The 19,586-nt window shown below is 37.0% G+C and overlaps 1 protein-coding gene across 1 annotated transcript in view; it reads right to left on the minus strand.

Annotated features, from left to right (window-relative positions):
• Positions 1-812: 812 nt before the first annotated feature.
• MEI4 (meiotic double-stranded break formation protein 4) overlaps positions 813-19,586 on the minus strand; it is a 219,838-nt gene continuing 201,064 nt past the window's right edge. Inside the window, exon 5 of the mRNA XM_007167979.2 lies at positions 813-1,744. Within this exon, the coding sequence (XP_007168041.2) occupies positions 1,475-1,744 (270 nt within the window). The 3' untranslated portion in view covers positions 813-1,474. The remainder of the gene's footprint in view (positions 1,745-19,586) is intronic.

Raw genomic sequence — 19,586 nt, forward strand, 5'->3', positions numbered from 1 at the left:
CTTCTAATTCAGGATCGGGAATATCCTTCGTGTGTTCAACTAGGAAGTGCGGTGGAGCAAATTATCTGCCCCAACTCTTTAGCCTCTCGTGTATCCATACCCTTTGACATGTAACTTTGCAAGTCTTCCCACTCAAGGTGGAGGGTACTTCCCTGTCCCTTTGAAGTACTCGGCCCAGGCATGTGGGCAGGAGTAACAGTGTGTGATTTCTCAGCCTAGCCCTTTTGCTCTTGCCCAGGGTAAGCACATGTGGAAGAGAACAAAGCCCAATCTATAAAGAGGAACCTTGCCCAGTGGGAGCTGCCAACAGAGGAGAGTTTTCCAGCAGAGCCCAGGTGAACTGACCCTCAGACATCTGAGAAAGAAACACTTATTGCTGTATACCACTAAGATTTTGTGGTTCTTTGTTACATAACAATAGCTGACTGATACATTTTGTTTCAGTATTATTAAAAAAGGCTTTATCTTTTTTAGTGATAGAAAGCTAGAAATAACTCCACTAATGTGTGTCAGATAATGATACGATTTTATATAAGTTGCTTTTTAATACCAATGACATTCAGGAATGGTAATTAACTTATAAACAATATTACATACAATTAATAAAGCAAATTTGTATTTGTGCCCTAAATTGCACTATAGGAAAGTAAATAATGTGTTCTCATTAAGTTAGTTGGTTATGATTTTAATAATTGAATGAAAGTCAATGAAATTGTGTGACTGGAAAATTCAACCAATACATTCATAAGTATAAATATACTTTTAATAAATATAAAGTATATTTCTAGACAGATGTTAGACTTAATTACACATAACAACTACATTTTAACAACAGGAATATTTTATATAATCAACAGAATCAAAAACAATTTGTTGAAAAACAAACAGAACATTTTTAACAACTAATTAGTACTTTCAAAAGGACTTGACAAATATGTTGATTATATGAAATTAAAGGCCATTAGGTTTACAAATGTTAAAAACTTTTCTCCTTCTACATGAGTCCCCTCTAAGACAATAGAAAATTATATAAGTGAAACTATTTAAGAAAGAAAAGTTAAAAAAAATCTTATTTATAACCACTTATTTTAAATGCTATGTTGATAAAGTAACAAAACATAAGATCTCTTGTTACCTTTTAGCATCTATTACATGAAAATCTTTTAAAATGTAATTTTTTAATAAAAGACAATTAATGGTCCATTTTAGAGAATAACAGAGCTAGACTCTTGAGTAACATATTGTAAGATATCGTTCCATAAGAATAAGGAGGGCATTCTCAACTGAAACTGGCTGATTTTAGTATAGAAATATGACTCATAATCTTTTACACACTTTAAGACTATTAAATTGAATTAATGATTATATTTAGAGATGCATTTAAAATGCTCATTTAAAAATATTCTTGAAAATCTGTTAAGCACAAGATCTTCATATATTCAACTTTAGTATGCTTCTGATATTTGGTAAATTGCTAAGGAAGTGAGTTATTTTCAACAGTTCCTATGTCTACTGAGTTCAAGAGAGTGCCCAGTCTCCATAAATAAAAAGTAAATAAAGGAAATGCATCAGAGAGTTGCAAAATAGTTTCATCATGCTTCTGAAGAAATTTCTTGATTTCTTGGTCCTCATGCCCTATTCTTGAAGCGTTGCCTTCTTCGGTTTCCTTCCGAAGAAGTTGTTCCAGAACCCAGAACACAGAGAAAATATTTTCATAGCGTGTCACGTCGTAACTGGCTTGCACCTACAGATAAACAACAAACGAATGAGAACCTACTGTATAGCACAGGGAACTCTACTCAGTGCTCTGCAGTGACCTAAATGAGAAGGAAATCCAAAAAAGAGGGGATATATGTATATGATGTATAGCTGATTCACTTTGCTTTACAGTATAAACTAACACAATGTCGCACAATATTGTAAAGCAACTGTACTCCAATTAAACAAAAAAAACAACTCCTTTAAAAAATACTGGTTGTAGCTCAGATCAGCAAAAGCCAAATAAAGAGATCAAATTTTTGAACAAAAAGTAAAATACTCATTTAACACCTTCTATCTTCTCGTTCCTTTGATTGGAGTGGGGGGAGAGAGAACAAAAGAGAACATTTCCTCTTCCAATCTTGGTGAATGACTTTTTCTCCTTATGGTTTACAAAGTTCTGAATCCTTTCTCTACGGTGCTGCTATAATTCGTTACTGAGATGAATCTGCGAATACTCGGCAGAGAGTCTAACACACAACAAATCTTGTGTGTTGAATTCAACGTTTCACCAAAGACTTCCAATGCCTGATACTCCTGTCAATGATAACAAAAGGATCTTTGGTGGTAGGATTTTAGGAACATGTTTCGAAGTATAACTCAGTCCTAAAGCAGTTAGGGTTATGACCTGTAAGCGACTAGATGTGATCTCATCCTGAGACTACACAAATTGGGGAGGAGGAAGATTAGATTGTGTGGAATCAGATACACGGTCATGAGAAAAAATGCAGATGTTTCTTATAGAAATTATTTGGCCTAGATGGCTGAAAGTGAGATAAATCAAAGGAAGGCCTAAAAAGTGCACAATGGAAAGCAGAACATGAGGGGATACAGGAAGCATGTAAAGATATAAACTGGCTTTATCATTTGCTTATTAAGAAATATGTTGGAAACATTCCAACAAATTTATCCACTGTAATAACACATAAATGAAGAAACATTCTTTTAGAGCCCAGAGGAATTATCTTCAACAAGGTTGTCTGATAAAAGAACCAAACATATACAGATAACTGATACTTTCTTTTTCTTGACTGAGGTATAATTGACATCACATTATATTAGTTTCATGTGTACAATGTAATGATTCAATATTTGTATATGCTGCAAAATGATCATCACAATAAGTCCATTTAAAATCCATCAGCCTACGTAGTTACAAAATTTTTTTCTTGTGATATTTTGATTGACTCTCCTAGCCACTTTCAAACATGCAATACAGTATTATTAACTATAGTCACCATGTTGTACATTACATCCCCATGACATTAATTTTATAATGAAATCTGCACCTTGTGACTCCCTTCACCCATTTTGCCCCCTACCCTCACCTCAGGCAACCCCCAATCTGTTTTCCATATCCAGGAGCTCAGTTGTTTGTTTTTTGGTTTCACATATAAGAGAGATCACACAGTGATTATCTTTTACTATTTGACTTACCTCACTTAGCATAACGCCTCAAGGTCCGTCCATGTGTTGCAAATGGAATGACTCCATTCTTTTTTACAGCTGAATAACAGTCCATTTTACATATATATATATGTGTGTGTGTGTATATATATGTATATGTGCATGTCTATATATACCCCACCTTTTCTCTATTCATCCATCGACGACATTTAGGTTGTTTCCATGTCTTGGCTATTTGGCTGTTATAAATAATGCTGCAATGGACACAGGGGTGCATATATCTTTTCTAATTAGTGTTTCAAATTAGTTAACACTAATACTCAGAAGTGGAATTGTTGGATCATACAGTAGTTCTATTTTTAATTTTTTGAGGGATCTCCATACTGTTTTCCATAGTGGCTGCACCAGTTTTCATTCCCACCAGCAGGTGCACAAGGGTTCCCTTTTTCTCTACATCTTCACCATCATTTGTTATTTCTTGTCTTTTTGATAATAACCATCCTAACAACAGGTGTAAGGTGATATCTCATTGTGGTTTTAATTTGCATTTCCCTGATGACTAGTGATGTTGGGAATCTTTTCATGTACCTATTGGCCATGTGTACATCTTCTTTGGAAAATGTCTATTCAGCTCCTCTGCCCATTTTTTAATTGGATGGTTTTTTGCTATTGAGATATATGAGTTCTTTATATATTTTGGATATTAACCTCTTAACAGGTATATGATTTGCTAACATTTTCTCCCATTCAGTAGGTTGCCTTTTCATTTTGTTGACTTTCTTTGCTTTGCTGAAGCTTTTTAAAAGTTTGAAGTAGCCCCAGGTTGATTTTTGCTTTTGGTGTCAATCCAAAAAATAATTGCCAAGACCAATGTCAAGGCACTCACTGCCTATGTTTCTTCCAGGAGTTTTTTAAAAAAATATATTTACTGCTTGTTATCTATACCCCTCTTTTTAAAAAATTTTTAAAAATTTTTATTTACTTATTTATGGCTGTGTTGGGTCTTCGTTTCTGTGCGAGGGCTTTCTCCAGTTGCGGCGAGCGGGGGCCGCTCTTCATCGCGGTGCGCGGGCCTCTCATTATCGCGGCCTCTCTCGTTGCGGAGCACAGGCTCCAGACGCGCAGGCTCAGTAGTTGTGGCTCACGGGCCTAGTCGCTACGCGGCATGCGGGACCCTCCCAGACCAGGGCTCGAACCCGTGTCCCCTTCATTGGCAGGCAGATTCTCAACCACTGGCCACCAGGGAAGCCCCTCTTCCAGCAGTTTTATGGGCATAAAGCAGGCAGAGAATGTCTTGGTCCCTTTCTATTTGCTTGGAGAATCTCACTTTGGGCATGTTTAGCTCTGCTTCCAGGTGAGCTGGGGTTCCCTGTAGTGTCCCATTTCTCTACATTGTTTGGGACTTTGCTTTTACCAGAATTTATCTGTCTTGGGTTCCACCTTTATCCCAAATGCCTATTCTCATAATATGAATTGGATAAACTCTTTTGCTCCAAGGTATTTACATCTCATAGAACATTAACTTGAAACTAACTCCTCCATTTAGAAACAGTATACATTTAACTTACACCCCTTAGCAGCCCTCCCGCTCAACGTGACTCAGATGGCATGTCTGTGGGGGAGGTCTTTCCTGTAGTTCCCAAATTTTATCACACTGGCAGCTGCCTGCTCTGCCTAATCATATGTTCAGACGCTTTCCGAAATAGTGCATAAGCTGAATAAAAACTAAAATAAATGGAATTAAGATGACAGCTGATACCCTTCTACTATATTTTGGTGTAATTTTTACATTCTCACTGTCAAATTAGACTGAACCACACCAGCGCTGGAAAATCCCCAACACAGATGAAACGTACTCACCTGGAAAATGCCCACGTGTTTTGCCTGAACACCTACCAGGAAGACTGAATGAAGCCCAGTACACAAGCATGACGGCTCTGTACATCCAATGGAAGGCTATCAGTTTGTCTAACTGGGTCTTTCTCTATCTGGGTCTTTCTGAACTGAACTGGGTCTTTCTGAACTGAAGGACCCCTTAGAGGCAGCTTCAGTAGTCCCATCACTACTTCTTATACCTAATCCCATTTTATACAGCAGGGGACCTTCAGAAGAGGAAATACTTTCCTGGTAGGAAAATCCCCATGTATTTTTGTAGGTCACTTTTAGAATTAAATATTTCTTATGATTATTTTTCTATTTCTGAGTTGGGCTTGAGAAAGTCAAAGTATCCAAATATTTATTTAAATAGTAAAAAAAAAAATAATATTTCTTTACATGCTGCAAAATTTTACTTCAAAACTTAGATTATGAAATTAAGGCTATAGACAAATGGTGCCAGTTTCCTAATTGTTTCAGTTGAAATTCAGTCAAGGTTAACTTGATATTTTTATAAAGGCTTATTATCCTTGAAGCAGACATATCTACTTGCTTACTCCATACCCATTTCTCCCTCATTTTTCATCAGCAGAACCCCAGTTTTGTTCAGAATGACAACGGATCAACAAAAAATGTATATTTTTCAGTCTCTCTTAAGGCTAATTCTGGTCAAAGAAATGGAAATATAAGTAACTGGGTGGGGCTTCTGGGAAAGTGCTTTAGTAGCAGGCAAAATCTGGTGGAATGCACTTTTGCCTTCTCTCTTCACCATTGGTCCTGCTTGGAAATACAGATGTAATGCTTGGAGGTCCAGCAGCCTTGTTGTGAGCCTGAGGATGAAGGCTGCCCATGGATAAGTAGAAAGGGCCAGATTCCGGATGGCATTGTGCAGCTCAATATACCCACGCAGGATGGCTGTACCTTCCTGCACGGTGCTGGGGCTCCCTTCTTCCATTTTGGTCTTTTAAAATCGGAAGCTTGAGACTTAATCTAGGCAGGAAGGAAACTCTTAAGTTTCCTTTGTCTTGAAAAGGTGCTGCTTGCTGCTGTCTCTGACACAGGAAGGACAGAGATGGCTAAAGGGACAAAAACAGTCGCACTCCTTGGCAGCTGATCATGTAGCAAAAGGTACTGTACACTTAAGGTGTGGCTTGCAGTTTGGATGCTTATATTTAATGCTGAAAAATATGAAAATGTAAATAGTTCACTAAATTCAACACTTTGACAGTTTAAGTGTGCTAACCAAGGGCATGCAGAAGTGCAGTCTGACTCTTTCAGAAATAAGCATGCTGCTACGGAAAGGGTAAAAACACAACACGACATTTTTCTTATTGCTCCAAATGTAAGAGATGAAGGAGAAAACTGGATCATTAAAGGGCAGAAAACCAAGTCAAAGAGTATAGGTGCGTGGCCTAAATGTTAAATTAAATGTTCAGACTGTAATATGCCATTGGCTCAGTATCCCACATGCCAGATTTTATTAGACAGAAGCAATAAGTAAGATACAATTAAAACAAGCAGTTTCTAAAAGAATGAATTCAACACAATACTTTAAAGGAAAAGGTCAGTTGTCTACATGATAATTAAGTGAAAAACTTACCCCTAAGTTTTAATAACTTAGCCTTTTTTATCTACTAGAAGGCAGTAGATTTCAGTCAAGGAGCTGAGGAGGATGAAAGTTAACTCTCTAGCAGCTGTTTACTAAGCAGCTTGCAGTTTCTGAAGCACACGAGAAGGTACTGAAAGAGCCCAGTGCAATACTGCACGTGGCCACGCTAGCAACAGTGCCTGAGAACAGAGTAGGAGAACCGCATGCATATTATACATCATCCATATAACATATAAATCACACGCACACACACACACACAATCGATGAACTTATGGTTGCAATAGAACCCTGGCAACCTGGGTGCCAGACCCATACCGAGGGAGTAAAAGGCAAAAGGCTGATCAGAGCAGAGTGTAGTTAGTTAATTAGGGAAGACGTCCTAGAGATGAATTGTGAGCCAAGGCCCAAAGGGAGTGAGGGGTAGAGACTGGTGAATCACCTTTTGACCAAAGTGTCAGGTCAAAAAGAATAAAAAGGATTCAATGGATATTAATCCATTTTGCTTTAACAGATAATGGTATAGTTATCTGCCTAAAATGTTGCATCCTAGAGACGGGTTCTAAGGGGCTTATGTCTAATTTGTAGGTAACTTAGATGAAAAGTTCTAAACTATTAAAATTACTAGCATTTAGGATCTTGATATTTTGCCATGTTTCCAGTGGGAAGTAGTTTAATCTTTCAGTATAAATCTGAAAGATTTATACATAAAAATATCAATGAAAGGAATAGACATAACAGAATTTTTAAAAAATCTGTCATAATTAGCCTTGTTTAAAGATGATGGTTTTCTCATTAACCAATTTTACCTACTTTTCTCAAATCTGTTTTTTGAGGCTGAATATTAAAAACACAGCACAGGATTACAAATTTTCAAATAAGTATTATCTATTATCATTTATCATCATCATCATCATTGTTATGTTTTTACCCAAAGTGAAAAAGATATCATCCCTATCCATAAGGTACTTTGAACCTAGAGGAAAGCTACTGGTATTATTCAAGTACTGTACTATGGTCAACTGTTGGGGGCGTTTCATGTTCACTGTGAACTGTTCCTGTAGAGATGTGTAAGAACCTGATGACGCACCTTCATCTACTTTCCTCTGCCAAGAAAATCCTTCATGAATAGCAGTCATCTAGCAGACAATTCCTTTTTGCATAGAAGGGTGGTAACAAGGAACCTAAATGTGAGACGATTATTTTAAAGTCTTTCTGATATTAGAAGGCCCTGAAGTAGGCGTAGGTGTGGGTTAAACACGGCGTCTTATAGGAAATAGAAAGAGGTCCAGCTATTTGACTAGTGTGAGATGCATCAACTTATTCATCTGTTCTAGTGGTAGGTTGGTAAAAATGACCTTCTAAGCAGTATGCCCTTTTGGTGACTAACTAACTCAATAACATCACAGATTAAACCCCAAGTGCTTTAAATTTTATATTTGCACATTTCTCTGGGGAAATCTCCTGTGGTTTGACTCCTATTCATCCCTTTCTTGGTCATCAGAAGAGCAGATTGTTGGACATAATAATAAGATAGATCCCACATCAATTTTAATTCTCAAATCTCTTCATGTAAAGAGCAGAGAGTTCCCGATACAGGGACAAAGCATTTCTTTGTTCTATGAGATCCCCTGAGTCAACCTGAAGTAGCTTTACCCTGCATCCCCACTGCTTTCTTAGGGTCTGCGCCCTTAATTACGGGGCCATCAACCCCACTCGGAGAAACTTTTTCACTATTTTATACCACAATATTAAACTTAGTCTCAGGCTGGAAATGCCTTTCAAGCATTTTGAGAAGCAAACAGATCATTTATTTGTCTGCACTTCCACCACAGTAGTTCTTGACAAAGCAGTACAAACCGGATGCCTTTGTTATTATTATGAGAGTCTATTAAGTGAAAGAACAGGGCTCACAGACTGGAATGAAAGTAGCTGAATTCATTAAGGATGAATTTAGCTGCGAATACTTAGCACTTTATGACGTTATGTTTCTGCCTGCCTCACGCGCCTCCTCTCTTGCTTCAGTCCTGTTACAAGCACTGACTGGGTACCTTCACAGGTCAGACCCCACGGTGAGTGCTCAGAACGCAGAGGTGAATAGGACAGGACCCTACCTGTAGGAGAGCTCCTCGTGTGCCTAGGGAGACAAAGAAGTAGAAAATAATGGCAGTGCAGAGCGCGTGCATGCTATAAGGGCTACAGAGGAACTCTAAAGATAGCTGAGTCACATGTGTGAGAAGACACTGAAGGGCAGGAAATGAGTTGGTCATGAATGATCACCCCGTAGGCTCACCTCCTTCTGGATGCGATGGCAGGATTCTTTTGGAGAGATGACTTGAAAGTTATTGTCAGCACAGGACAACACCTGTTTGGCTTCTACCACAGGGCTCTCAGTCTCTGGCCGGTCAGTGTGCACTGAGGCAAGGGAGCAGCAGAGAGCTTAAAGGGGGAGTTGGGGGGCGTCAGCATTCTCTGCAACAGCTCACTCAGCACAGACGCCCCCCCCCGCCCCCCCCAGCCTTCTTTAAGGCAGTGGAACCAGACCCATCTGACTGGTACATGCAGTCAAAGGCCAAGTCAGGTCTATATGTTAAGAAAATCTTAAAGACTGTGTTTGGTTCCATGAGGTCTATAGTCACTTACATGCCTGACACTTATCCTCCCGAAGGAAGGCACGGACAACAAGAGAAATGGCGAAAGTATAATTCTCGGGAGAGAATGCACTGCTTCACTAAGTTAAGCCACCCCCGCCATGCAGTTCAGACACCACGTGAGTAGAAGAAATCAGAGCTGGTGAAATGTCTGATATATATTAGAAACAGAGATCCAGATGGCCATTATTCACGGCAGACACGTGTCCAAATAGCCAGTGGGGATAAAATCAACAAGAAACTTTCTTCTTTAGGACTCTAAAGAAAGACTATCCAAGACAACATCAAAACCTGCCCAACCAGCCAGAAGGCAGGAACCAGATTTGCTGGAGTAGGATCGATGGCCACCCAGACTAAAAAAGAATCTCCTAGAGGCTGCTTAGCTAAGCTTTGATAAATGTGCCAAAGTAAGCAAGAAATGTAGATACATTTTTAAGAGCACTGGATCCAAAGCCCAAGATGAGTGACAACAAGGGGCTGGAGTCATAAGTGACCAGATCCTTTCCAATACTTTTGTTTGGAAACTGAAAGCTAACTTTGGCCTCAGGTTAAATCTACTAATTATCTCCCAAAGCACAACTGAATGGGGTTGTATTTACAGAAATTAAAAGCCAACACATTTGTCCCTTTTTCTTCCTATTTTAAACATGTGTCACCACGGATTCAATGAAATCATTTGATCAGAACTTGCTTTCAAAGGCTAAGTGAAACTGCACAACAGCCAGGAAAGTCTGGAAACACAAAAGAGAAAAAACTAAATGTGTTCTCATGAACATTTATTGACATAGAGACTGTGTCTATAGCAAAGTGAGTACTGCATTTCTTGTTCTTTTGTTCTTTTTAAAAAATCAACTGACCACCATTTCTCTTTTTTTAAAAATCAGATTTTTTGAGATATAATTGACATACAGTAAAATTTACCCTTTTTAAGTGTTTGGTATCATGAATTTGATAAGTTATTTTTAAGAACAAAGAAATGTCATAATAGAAATAATCTTTGAATAAAAGAAAAAGCAATCATGCTATAGTCATGTGATATTGTTTAACAACATTTTAAATGTTTTGCTACCTTCTAGTTGATTTTTTATTAAAATATATATAAAACATTTAGTGTTTTTTTTACTACTATATGAAATACTTCTATAACCATGATTATAATAACTATAATTTGTTACTTGAAGATAATCTAGAGAATTTTTTTAAAAGAAAAGATCCATATGTAATGCAGAAAGTTTAGGAGAAGGCACTAGACTTCAAACTATGAGACGGGTATCTGGTTTGACTATTTTCATTACCTGTGTGCTAAGAGGCTGCTGGGGAAATTTATCTGTTACGAAAGTGCTAAGTGGTCCTACAGAAAGCTTTGGTGTGTTAGTGCTGGTGAAAGTCGCTACCTGATGACAAACGTAAAGAAAGGAATATAGAACCAGAGGACCTAACCTTCCGTGTCTCCTTCAAAGAACATCTCTTCAGTAGCTACAGCCAACCGCATGCTGAGATGGAAATTATACAAAGATGACTAGAAGTATGGCTTCATATCCTTTAGGCATCACGGTTCAAGGTGGAATTACATATGTGAATAAGCAGAATACAGTGGGATGTATATTGTAAGAGTGTTATTGTATTTGCATTGCTCTTGGAGGAGTCAGACTCAAAAACATGAAGAATGTGCTCAGCACATCATCTCAATGGAGAATAATGCTAAATGCCTCTGTTTTAAACTAGCAGTGGCTTACAAGGAAAATTAAATACGTTATGGGGAATTAAGTTAACTTAAATGCACTGAAAATAAAACAAGTGGGAGAACAACTCAGTATACATATATTAATACACAGGTTATAAAAGTGTTTCTCATCTTTTTTAGATACATGTTGCAAAACAAAAATCAAGTATCCTGAGGAGTACCCACATTTATAAGACAGATCAGTTAGTTTGCTTAGCCAGCACTGTATAGACTTGGTTATATGCTTTATAAGCAATTATTTTCAGGAAAAAAAAAATGTTCCCAAGTAAGTTGACTATCAGTGGTTAATTTCAAAGAAATGTTTAAAATAAACACCACATTTTAAATGTAACTGTATTTGTTTCTGAATTTTAGTCTGAAATTACAATAAATTTTACCGTTTTTAGAAACTAAACTATGCTGCTAACATTAGAAAAGTGATTGATTCTTTATTCAAACTTAACCCCCAAATGTAGTATCTGGATCTGATATAAAAATGACATTAAAACTTTAAGATGACATATTTCACTAATACAACCAAAAAACTCTCCAAATACTTCAAGAAAGTGGCTTCAGCAATGAAAAATGAATATTTCATTCAAAAACTTTTTCATACTCTAATTTATAATGTAAGGAAATACAGCAGTTTTTTGTAAAATGTTCCATTTGGGGGAATAAGAAGCCAACTTCTCCGGATGTCTAACTTCCAGACATCAAGTATCTTGGAATTTGCAGACCCTGAGACAGTGAAATGTCCACCAGGAGACAGTTCCTGGTGGACTGAGCATGTGACCCTGCAGGAGGGTCTCCGGGTCCTCACTCAGATCCTCTCAACTCACTTCAGGGGCTCATTCTGAAGGTAACAAGGACAGAGGAGGAAGTCCTGCTAGAGGAAAGGAAGTGAGAACTGACAGCAAAGGAAAAACTATAAAACTCAGACTGGGTCTTCTAGAATGGAAAAGGAGCTCCGTATGCTTGAATGTGCCTCCAAGGACATAACTAACACTGCACAATTCAAAAGCAGATGATGGGTGTGACAAATGTATAAATGATGCTTGATTCATTCAGTTTAATAAACTGAATTTACTATAGCATTCCATTAAAATGTTAAAGTTTAAAAAGTATCTTATTCATGTGGGAAATTTTCTTATGCAGAACAGTTAATATTTGTAGTGATTTTAGATGACATGATGTACCATCAAATAACGTTACTTATTTTAGCCTAACTAATATGTTCCTGAGCGTTATCCACAGAAAATTACTACAAAATAGTTATTCTTGGCAAGTATACTAGAAAGTTTAGTAGCAGTGTCTTTTCAAAGATACATTGTGTTTTAAGAAAACTCAGAGATACCATATGCTAACAAATATATATGGAATCTAAAAAAAAAAAAATGGTCATGAAGAACCTAGGGACAAGATGGGAATAAAGACGCAGACCTATTAGAGAATGGACTTGAGGATACGGGGAGGGGGAAGGGTAAGCTGGGACAAAGTGAGAGAGTGGCATGGACATATATACACTACCAAACGTAAAATAGATAGCTAGTGGGAAGCAGCCGCATAGCACAGGGAGATCAGCTCCGTGCTTTGTGACCACCTAGAGGGGTGGGATAGGGAGGGTGGGAGGGAGGGAGACGCAAGAGGGAAGAGATATGGGGACATATGTATATGTATAACTGATTCACTTTGTTATAAAGCAGAAACTAACACACCATTGTAAAGCAATTATACTCCAAAAAGATGTTAAAAAAAAAAACAACTCAGAGAAAGAGTACCCAAACTATATACACAACTTATTTTAGCAAAATTGCGCATGTATTACACATACACACATACATATGTTTATATGTGTGTATACAATTGCATATAATGAATATGGACATAATTACTTATTTTAATGATTCATGAGTATGTATACAATATCTTTGCAGCAATAATGTTTTATATACATAGTCTTCGAGCAATTACCTTGAATGAAAGACCTGCATAGGCTTCCATTAAATAAGAACTTTGGTTTAAAGGTATATTATTTTTCATATAAGTGTAGGAAAAAAAGTTCAGTAAGCACATATTGTATAATGAAGCATTTGTCTGGTCTTTGTCCTTGGAACATCCTGAGTGAAAGGAGTGTCTTTGTTATTCATGGTGGGCCCTTGGCTCCTACTTGACATTATGCTAATGAGATGAGTCAGTATAGGGGTTGGTCACCTGCATTACCAACCATGTAATCAAAAGATTGAGGCTTTGAGCCGGCCTGACCTCTGGGGAGAGGGGTGGGGTGGAGACTGAGTTCAATCATGTGGCCAATCATTCAATCCATCACGGCTACATAAGCAAGTCCAATAAAAACTCTGGAAAATGATGCTGAGTGGAACTTCTTGGTTGGTGAACACCCTGATATACCTGGAGGGCGCGGCACCCTGATTCCAGGAGGGGAGGGCACGTAAGTTCTGTGCTTAGGACCCTCCCAGACCTCACACTGTGTGTCTCTTCATTTGGCTGATCCTGTATAATACTTTCCTGAGTCCTGTGAGTCATTCTGTTAAATTATCAAGCCCAAGGGGGCAGTAGGAACTCCCCCCACATTTGTAGCCAGTTGGTCAGAAGTGCAGACCCCTGAGCCAGTGGCTGGTATCTGAAATGAGGGCAGTCTTGTTGGGGACTGTGTCTTTACCCTGTGAGGTCTGCACTAAGTCCAGGTGGTGGCTAGCATCAGAACTGAACTGATCTGGAATACACCAGTCTGTCTTGAAGTTGACGCAAGTTACACGAAGGTGTTCAAAAGATCTAAGAAGTCACAAGAATGTAAAATAAATTTCCCAAGATTTCTTCCTCATCTTTCACACTTGTTTTTACTGAGGTGTAACATATAATGCTATATTAGTTTCAGGTGGACAACAGAATAATTCGGTATCTGTATATATGTGAAATGGTCGCCACAATAAGTCTAGCTAACATCCATCACCACCATACAGTTACAAATGTTTTTTTTCTTCTGATGAGGACTTTTAAGATTTACTGTCTTAGCAATTTTCAAATATGCAGTACAGTATTATTAACCACAGTTACCATGCTGTACATTACATCCTCATGACATGTATTTTATAACTAGAAGTCTGTACCTTTTGACCACCTTAACCAAGTTCACCCATCCCCACCCCCCTGGCCTGCTGTATCTATGAGCTTGCTTTTTTTGGTTCGCTTATTTTGTTACCATCCATCACCATACAGTTGACCCCCTTCACCCATTTTGCCCACTCCTAACCCCCTTCCCCTCTGATAACCACTAATCTGATCTCTGTACATATGACTTTGTTTTTTTTGTTTGTTTTGTTCTTTTAGATTCCACATATGAGTGAAATCATACACATTTCACTTGATATAATACCTTCAAGGTCCATCCATGTTGTGGAATATGGCAGGGCTTCATTCTTTTTAATGGCTGAGTAGTATTCCATTGTATTCATATACCACATCTTTATCCATTCATCATCCATCAGTGAACACCTAGGTTGTTTCCATATCTTGGCTCTCATGAATAATGCCACAATGAACATTGGCATGCATGGATCTCTTTGAATTAGTGTTTTGTGTTCTTTGGATAAACACCTAGAAGTGGAATAACTGGGTCATTCTTTATTTTTTGAGGAATCTCCACACTGTTTTCCATTGTGGCTGTACCAATTTACAGCCCTTCCAAAATGTACAAGCATTCCTTTTGCTCCACAGCCTACCAACATTTGTAATTTCTTGTCTTTTTGATAATAGTCATTCTAACAAATGTGAGGTGATCTCATTGTAGTTTTGATTTGCATTTCTCTAATAATTGGTGATGCTGGGCATTTTTTTCATGCACCTGTTTGCCATGTATATATCTTCTTTGAAAAAAAAGTCTACTCAGATCCTTTGCCCATTTTTAATCAGATTGTTTTTTTGCTGTTGCTGTGTTGTATAAATTCTATATATTTTGGATATAAACCCCTTAACGAATATGATTTGAAAATATTTCTGATTCGGTGGCCTTTTAATTTTAATCATGGTTTCCTTTACTGTGCAGAAGCTTTTTAGTTTAATGGAATCTCATGTTTATTTTTGCTTTTATTTCCCTTACTTTTGGAGCTAGATTCACAACAACATCACTAAGACCAATGTAAATGAGTTTCTGCCTATGTTTTCTTCTAGAAACTTTATGATTTCTGGTCTTACATTCAAGTCTTTAATCCATTTTAATTTTTGTGTATAGTGTAAGATAGTGGTCTAGTTTCATTCTTTCACATGTGGCTGTCTAGTTTTCCCAACACCATTTACTGATGAGATTGTCCTTTCTCCACTGCATGTTCTTTGCTCTTTTGTCATAAATTAATTGTCCATACATGTGTGGGTTTATTTCTGGGCTCTCTATTCTGTTCCATTGATCTGTGTGTCTTTTTTGTTGCACCAGTACAATGCTGTTTTTATTACCGTAGCTTTGTATTACAGTTTGAAAAACACGGAGTATTATATCTCCAGCTTTGTTCTTTTTTTCTCAAACTGTTCCGCCTATTCAGGGTCTTTCGTGGTTCCATATGAATTTTAGGATTATTTGCACTAGTTCTGTGAAATATGCCGTTGGAATTTTGATAGGGATTGCACTGAATCTGTAGATTGCTTTGGGTAGTATGGGCAACATTTTAACAACATTAATTCTTCTAATCCAAGAACGTGGAATACCTTTCCATCTACTTGTGTCTTCTTTGCTTTCTTTCATTAGTTATCTTATCATTTTCAGGATACAGTTCTTTCACCTCCTTGGTTAAATTTATTTCTAGGTATTTTATTCTATTTGATGCCATTATAAATGAGATTTTCTTAATTTCCCATTCTGATAGTTCATTATTAGTATATAGAAACAACATGATTTCTGTACATTGATTTCGTATCCTGTGACTTTCCTGAATTCATTTATTAGTTCTAACAGATTTTTTGGTGGAGTCTTCAGGGTTTTCTATACGTAGTATCATGTCACCTACAAATAGTGGCAGTTTTACTTCTTCCTTCCTGATTTGGACGACATTCAATTCTTTTTCTTACATAATTAGTGTCGCTAAGACTTCCAAAACCATATTGAACAAAAGTGGTGAGAGTGGGCATCCTTGTCTTGTTTCTGATCTTAGAGGAAAAGCTTTCAGCCTTTCACCTTTGAGTATGATGTTAGCTATTGGTTTTCCAGATATGGTCTTTATTTTGTTGAGGTACATTCCCTCTATACCCAGTTTGTTGAGAGTTGTTACGATAAATGGATGTTGAATTTTATCATATGCTTTTTCTGCATCTAATGAGATGATTTTTACTCTTCATTTTGTTAATTTGATGGATCATGATGATTGCTTTGCAGATGTTGAACCATCCTTGTATCTCTGGAGTAAATTCCACCTGATCATGTTGTATGAGCCTTTTAATGTATTGTTGGATTCAGTTTGCTAATATTTTGTCAACAATTTCTGCATCAGTGTTCATCAGGGATATTGGCCTGATATTGCTCTAACTAAGTGACAAGAATACAAATAAATTTTGCAAAATTTTCACCTCATATTTCATATTCTAGTGACCTCACATAGTACTGTTTAATTAGGCGCCCCTTGCTGTTTAAAACCCTTTCACACCATCACTTAGATGTCTCTTCCTCCAGCTCAAAATCTTTCAATTAGATCAAAACATGGCATAAGCAGTCCAAAAGGTAAATATTTATAACTAACAAAGGTAAATATTCCCACAATATTTATGTCTGCTTGTTGTCCTGCTTCTCTGGAGCTTTTCTCTTTTTCATCAATAATAAAATCTGTGTCATTCTAAGGCACAGCTGCCCCACCAGAATAGCTTTTCTGGGATAGCGGAAGTACATCAAACAGTGTCTGTTCTCTTTGCTCTGGGTTTGCTCTAGACACTTTCAGGGTCCAAATATGGATTCTGGGGGATCGAATGTGAATGGAGAGACAAAACCAGAAGATCAAGACCACACTCAAATAGATTTACTTGCTTTTCCTAATGAAACCAAGGTGTAAAAGCAGCGGCAAAAAGCCCCCAATGTGGAGAATCAAATTAGTTACGTGTTTCTACAAATTTGATCTAAGCTATTATTCAACATATACAATGAGTCAGAAGTCATTAGAAAGAAAAATTTTAATTTCCATTTGCCATGATTTTAGACAATAAATTTTTTAAATTAGTGTACTTTGTCTAGAGTGTTTTTTGCTAAACACTAGACCTAGGAGTTTTTTCCAGAAGAAAGAGTTCTGTTATTGGAGAATTTGGAAAACAGTACATACTACAACTCTCCTCTCCTAATTCATATTGAAATTTTTAGAAAGCTTCAGCAAATTAATCAGTTTAATACAGCATTTTGAACATACAACACTTTTTTATTTATTCATGGAGAATTAGCATTCTGCAGAACATATTGTTGACATTAATAGATGACAATAAATATCTGACAGGCTTTAAAAGACAGTAATGGAATCACAGGAAAAGATATCTAACTATTTTCAAATGTTAAAGACAAATATGGGATCATACTTGTCTGATATCAGTAAATATATTTATTCCAAAAATTGAGAAATCATGTCCATGGGCTGCATATTTAATTTTAATGGAAAATTTCATATAAAATCGATTTGGTTTTCTAAGTGTAGAATTTGTATTTTCTAGTGCAGAGCTAAAGGACCACTTCACTAAGATGAACAACTCAGGAAAATTTCTATCCATTTCCCTGGAATTGTTTTTCTTTTTTTTAAGAGAAATCCATTTGTAAGCTTTCAAGCATTTTCCTTGTGTTTCAAAAAGACATTTACATTCCCCCAAAGCCAGCTTGTTTCTGAAGTGTGCAGAGAAGGATGGGTGATGTCTTCTTTCATAAGTAGTGTCACCCAGAAGGTCAAGAACACTTTGCTAAGTTCTTTGCAGATTCTTTCAGAATAAGCAAAAAAACAGTGGAATTCTTTTCTTTTTATTCATACTTTTATGTTTAACATAAATCTTTGGGAAAGGTGGAATGTTGCCCCTATTAATTTTTCCCCCAAAGTTACAATTATTAAAACACATTCTTTATGAAAAATGGCATAAGTATAAAAATGTATAAATAATTTTTAAAATATCCACAATACTACTACCAAGAGAAACACACAAAGTTCTTGCCATGATAGTCATTATACTCTTGCAAAGTATACATAGACATTAAATGAGTGATTACCTAAATAATTTATCATTCCAATTGTGTTAAGTGTTGCGATGGAAAAATGTAGTTCTCTGAAAGCAGAAAGACCTCCACTTATTCCCACAATATTTATGTCTGCTTATTGTTCTGCTTCTCTGGAGCTTTTCTGTTTTTCATCAACAATAAAATCTATGTCATTCTAAGGCACAGCTGCCCCACCAGAATAGCTTTTCTGGGATAGCGGAAGTACATCGAACAGTGTCTGTTCTCTTTGCTCTGGGTTTGCTCTAGACACTTTCAGGGTCCAAATATGGATTCTGGGGAATCGAATGTGAAGGCTCAACTACTCAGGGAAGAGCATTCCTTAAAACAGACCCTGAGGCCCTTGCTCTCATGAACTTCCACAGATCATTCCTAGCATGGCATGTCCTCGTTGTACAGATCGAATCCAAGACAACTTCTAAAGCAGCAGCACAAGTCTACACTGAAGATGGCTACAAAGGTCACTGGTAGGAGGGCGTTCTTCTCTCCTCAACCACTAATGGGGCAGCTGCAGCATGTAGAGAGGGACTTCTCAACCTTTATATGAGACAAGGATGCTGTTTACTGTGAAATGCTGTGAGGATGCAATGAAAGGATGCTGTGAAATCAAAGCTGTAAGTTTGCATGGCTTATGTGTTCTAAATTCAGCCTTGGCACAGTTTCAGAGAATACGCAGAAGCTCGATTTAAAGGGGGAATAAAACACTTATGATTAATTTCTAGTTTGGTTGAATTTAAGCCCTGTGATTTGGTGTTTTAAGGGTCGTTGATGTACATGGTGTTTTCTCTACATAATACAAGACAATCCCTACGTGTACTTTTCATGTCATCATTTTCTAATTCTAAATGTTTGACTCAGTTTTAGAGACACAAAAACAGGCAGTTGATATTGAAACTTTAAAAATTTGATAGCCTATAAATATAAACAGCAACACATTTTGTTTAATACATTTACTTAATATGAGGAAATATTATATACATATTTTATTTTGAATCCAAAAGAAATAAAATGTTTTGTGTATTTATTTGTTTTGGTTAATTTGTTTCCCCAGGTTACTCATGTTTAAAGAGACATTATAGCCTTGTCATGCCAAAGGAATATCTGGTATCCTGAAAAATTCTATCTTCAGTATCACTGAATAAATTTGGATTCTGATTGTTTTTAAATGTTGACAATTGTAGAACAGATATTTAGGTCACTGACTGTGGGATCCTCATGAGATTTCAGATGTTTTCCACCTTAAATGTCTATATGTTGCTACATCATACAGATTCTTACACAAAAACCTGGAATGTAACCTAACCTTTAGGAGGTCCAGACCTAGACCTATA

The sequence above is a fragment of the Balaenoptera acutorostrata genome, chromosome 14 (genome assembly GCF_949987535.1).
Source record: "Balaenoptera acutorostrata chromosome 14, mBalAcu1.1, whole genome shotgun sequence".
NCBI lineage: Eukaryota > Metazoa > Chordata > Mammalia > Artiodactyla > Balaenopteridae > Balaenoptera > Balaenoptera acutorostrata.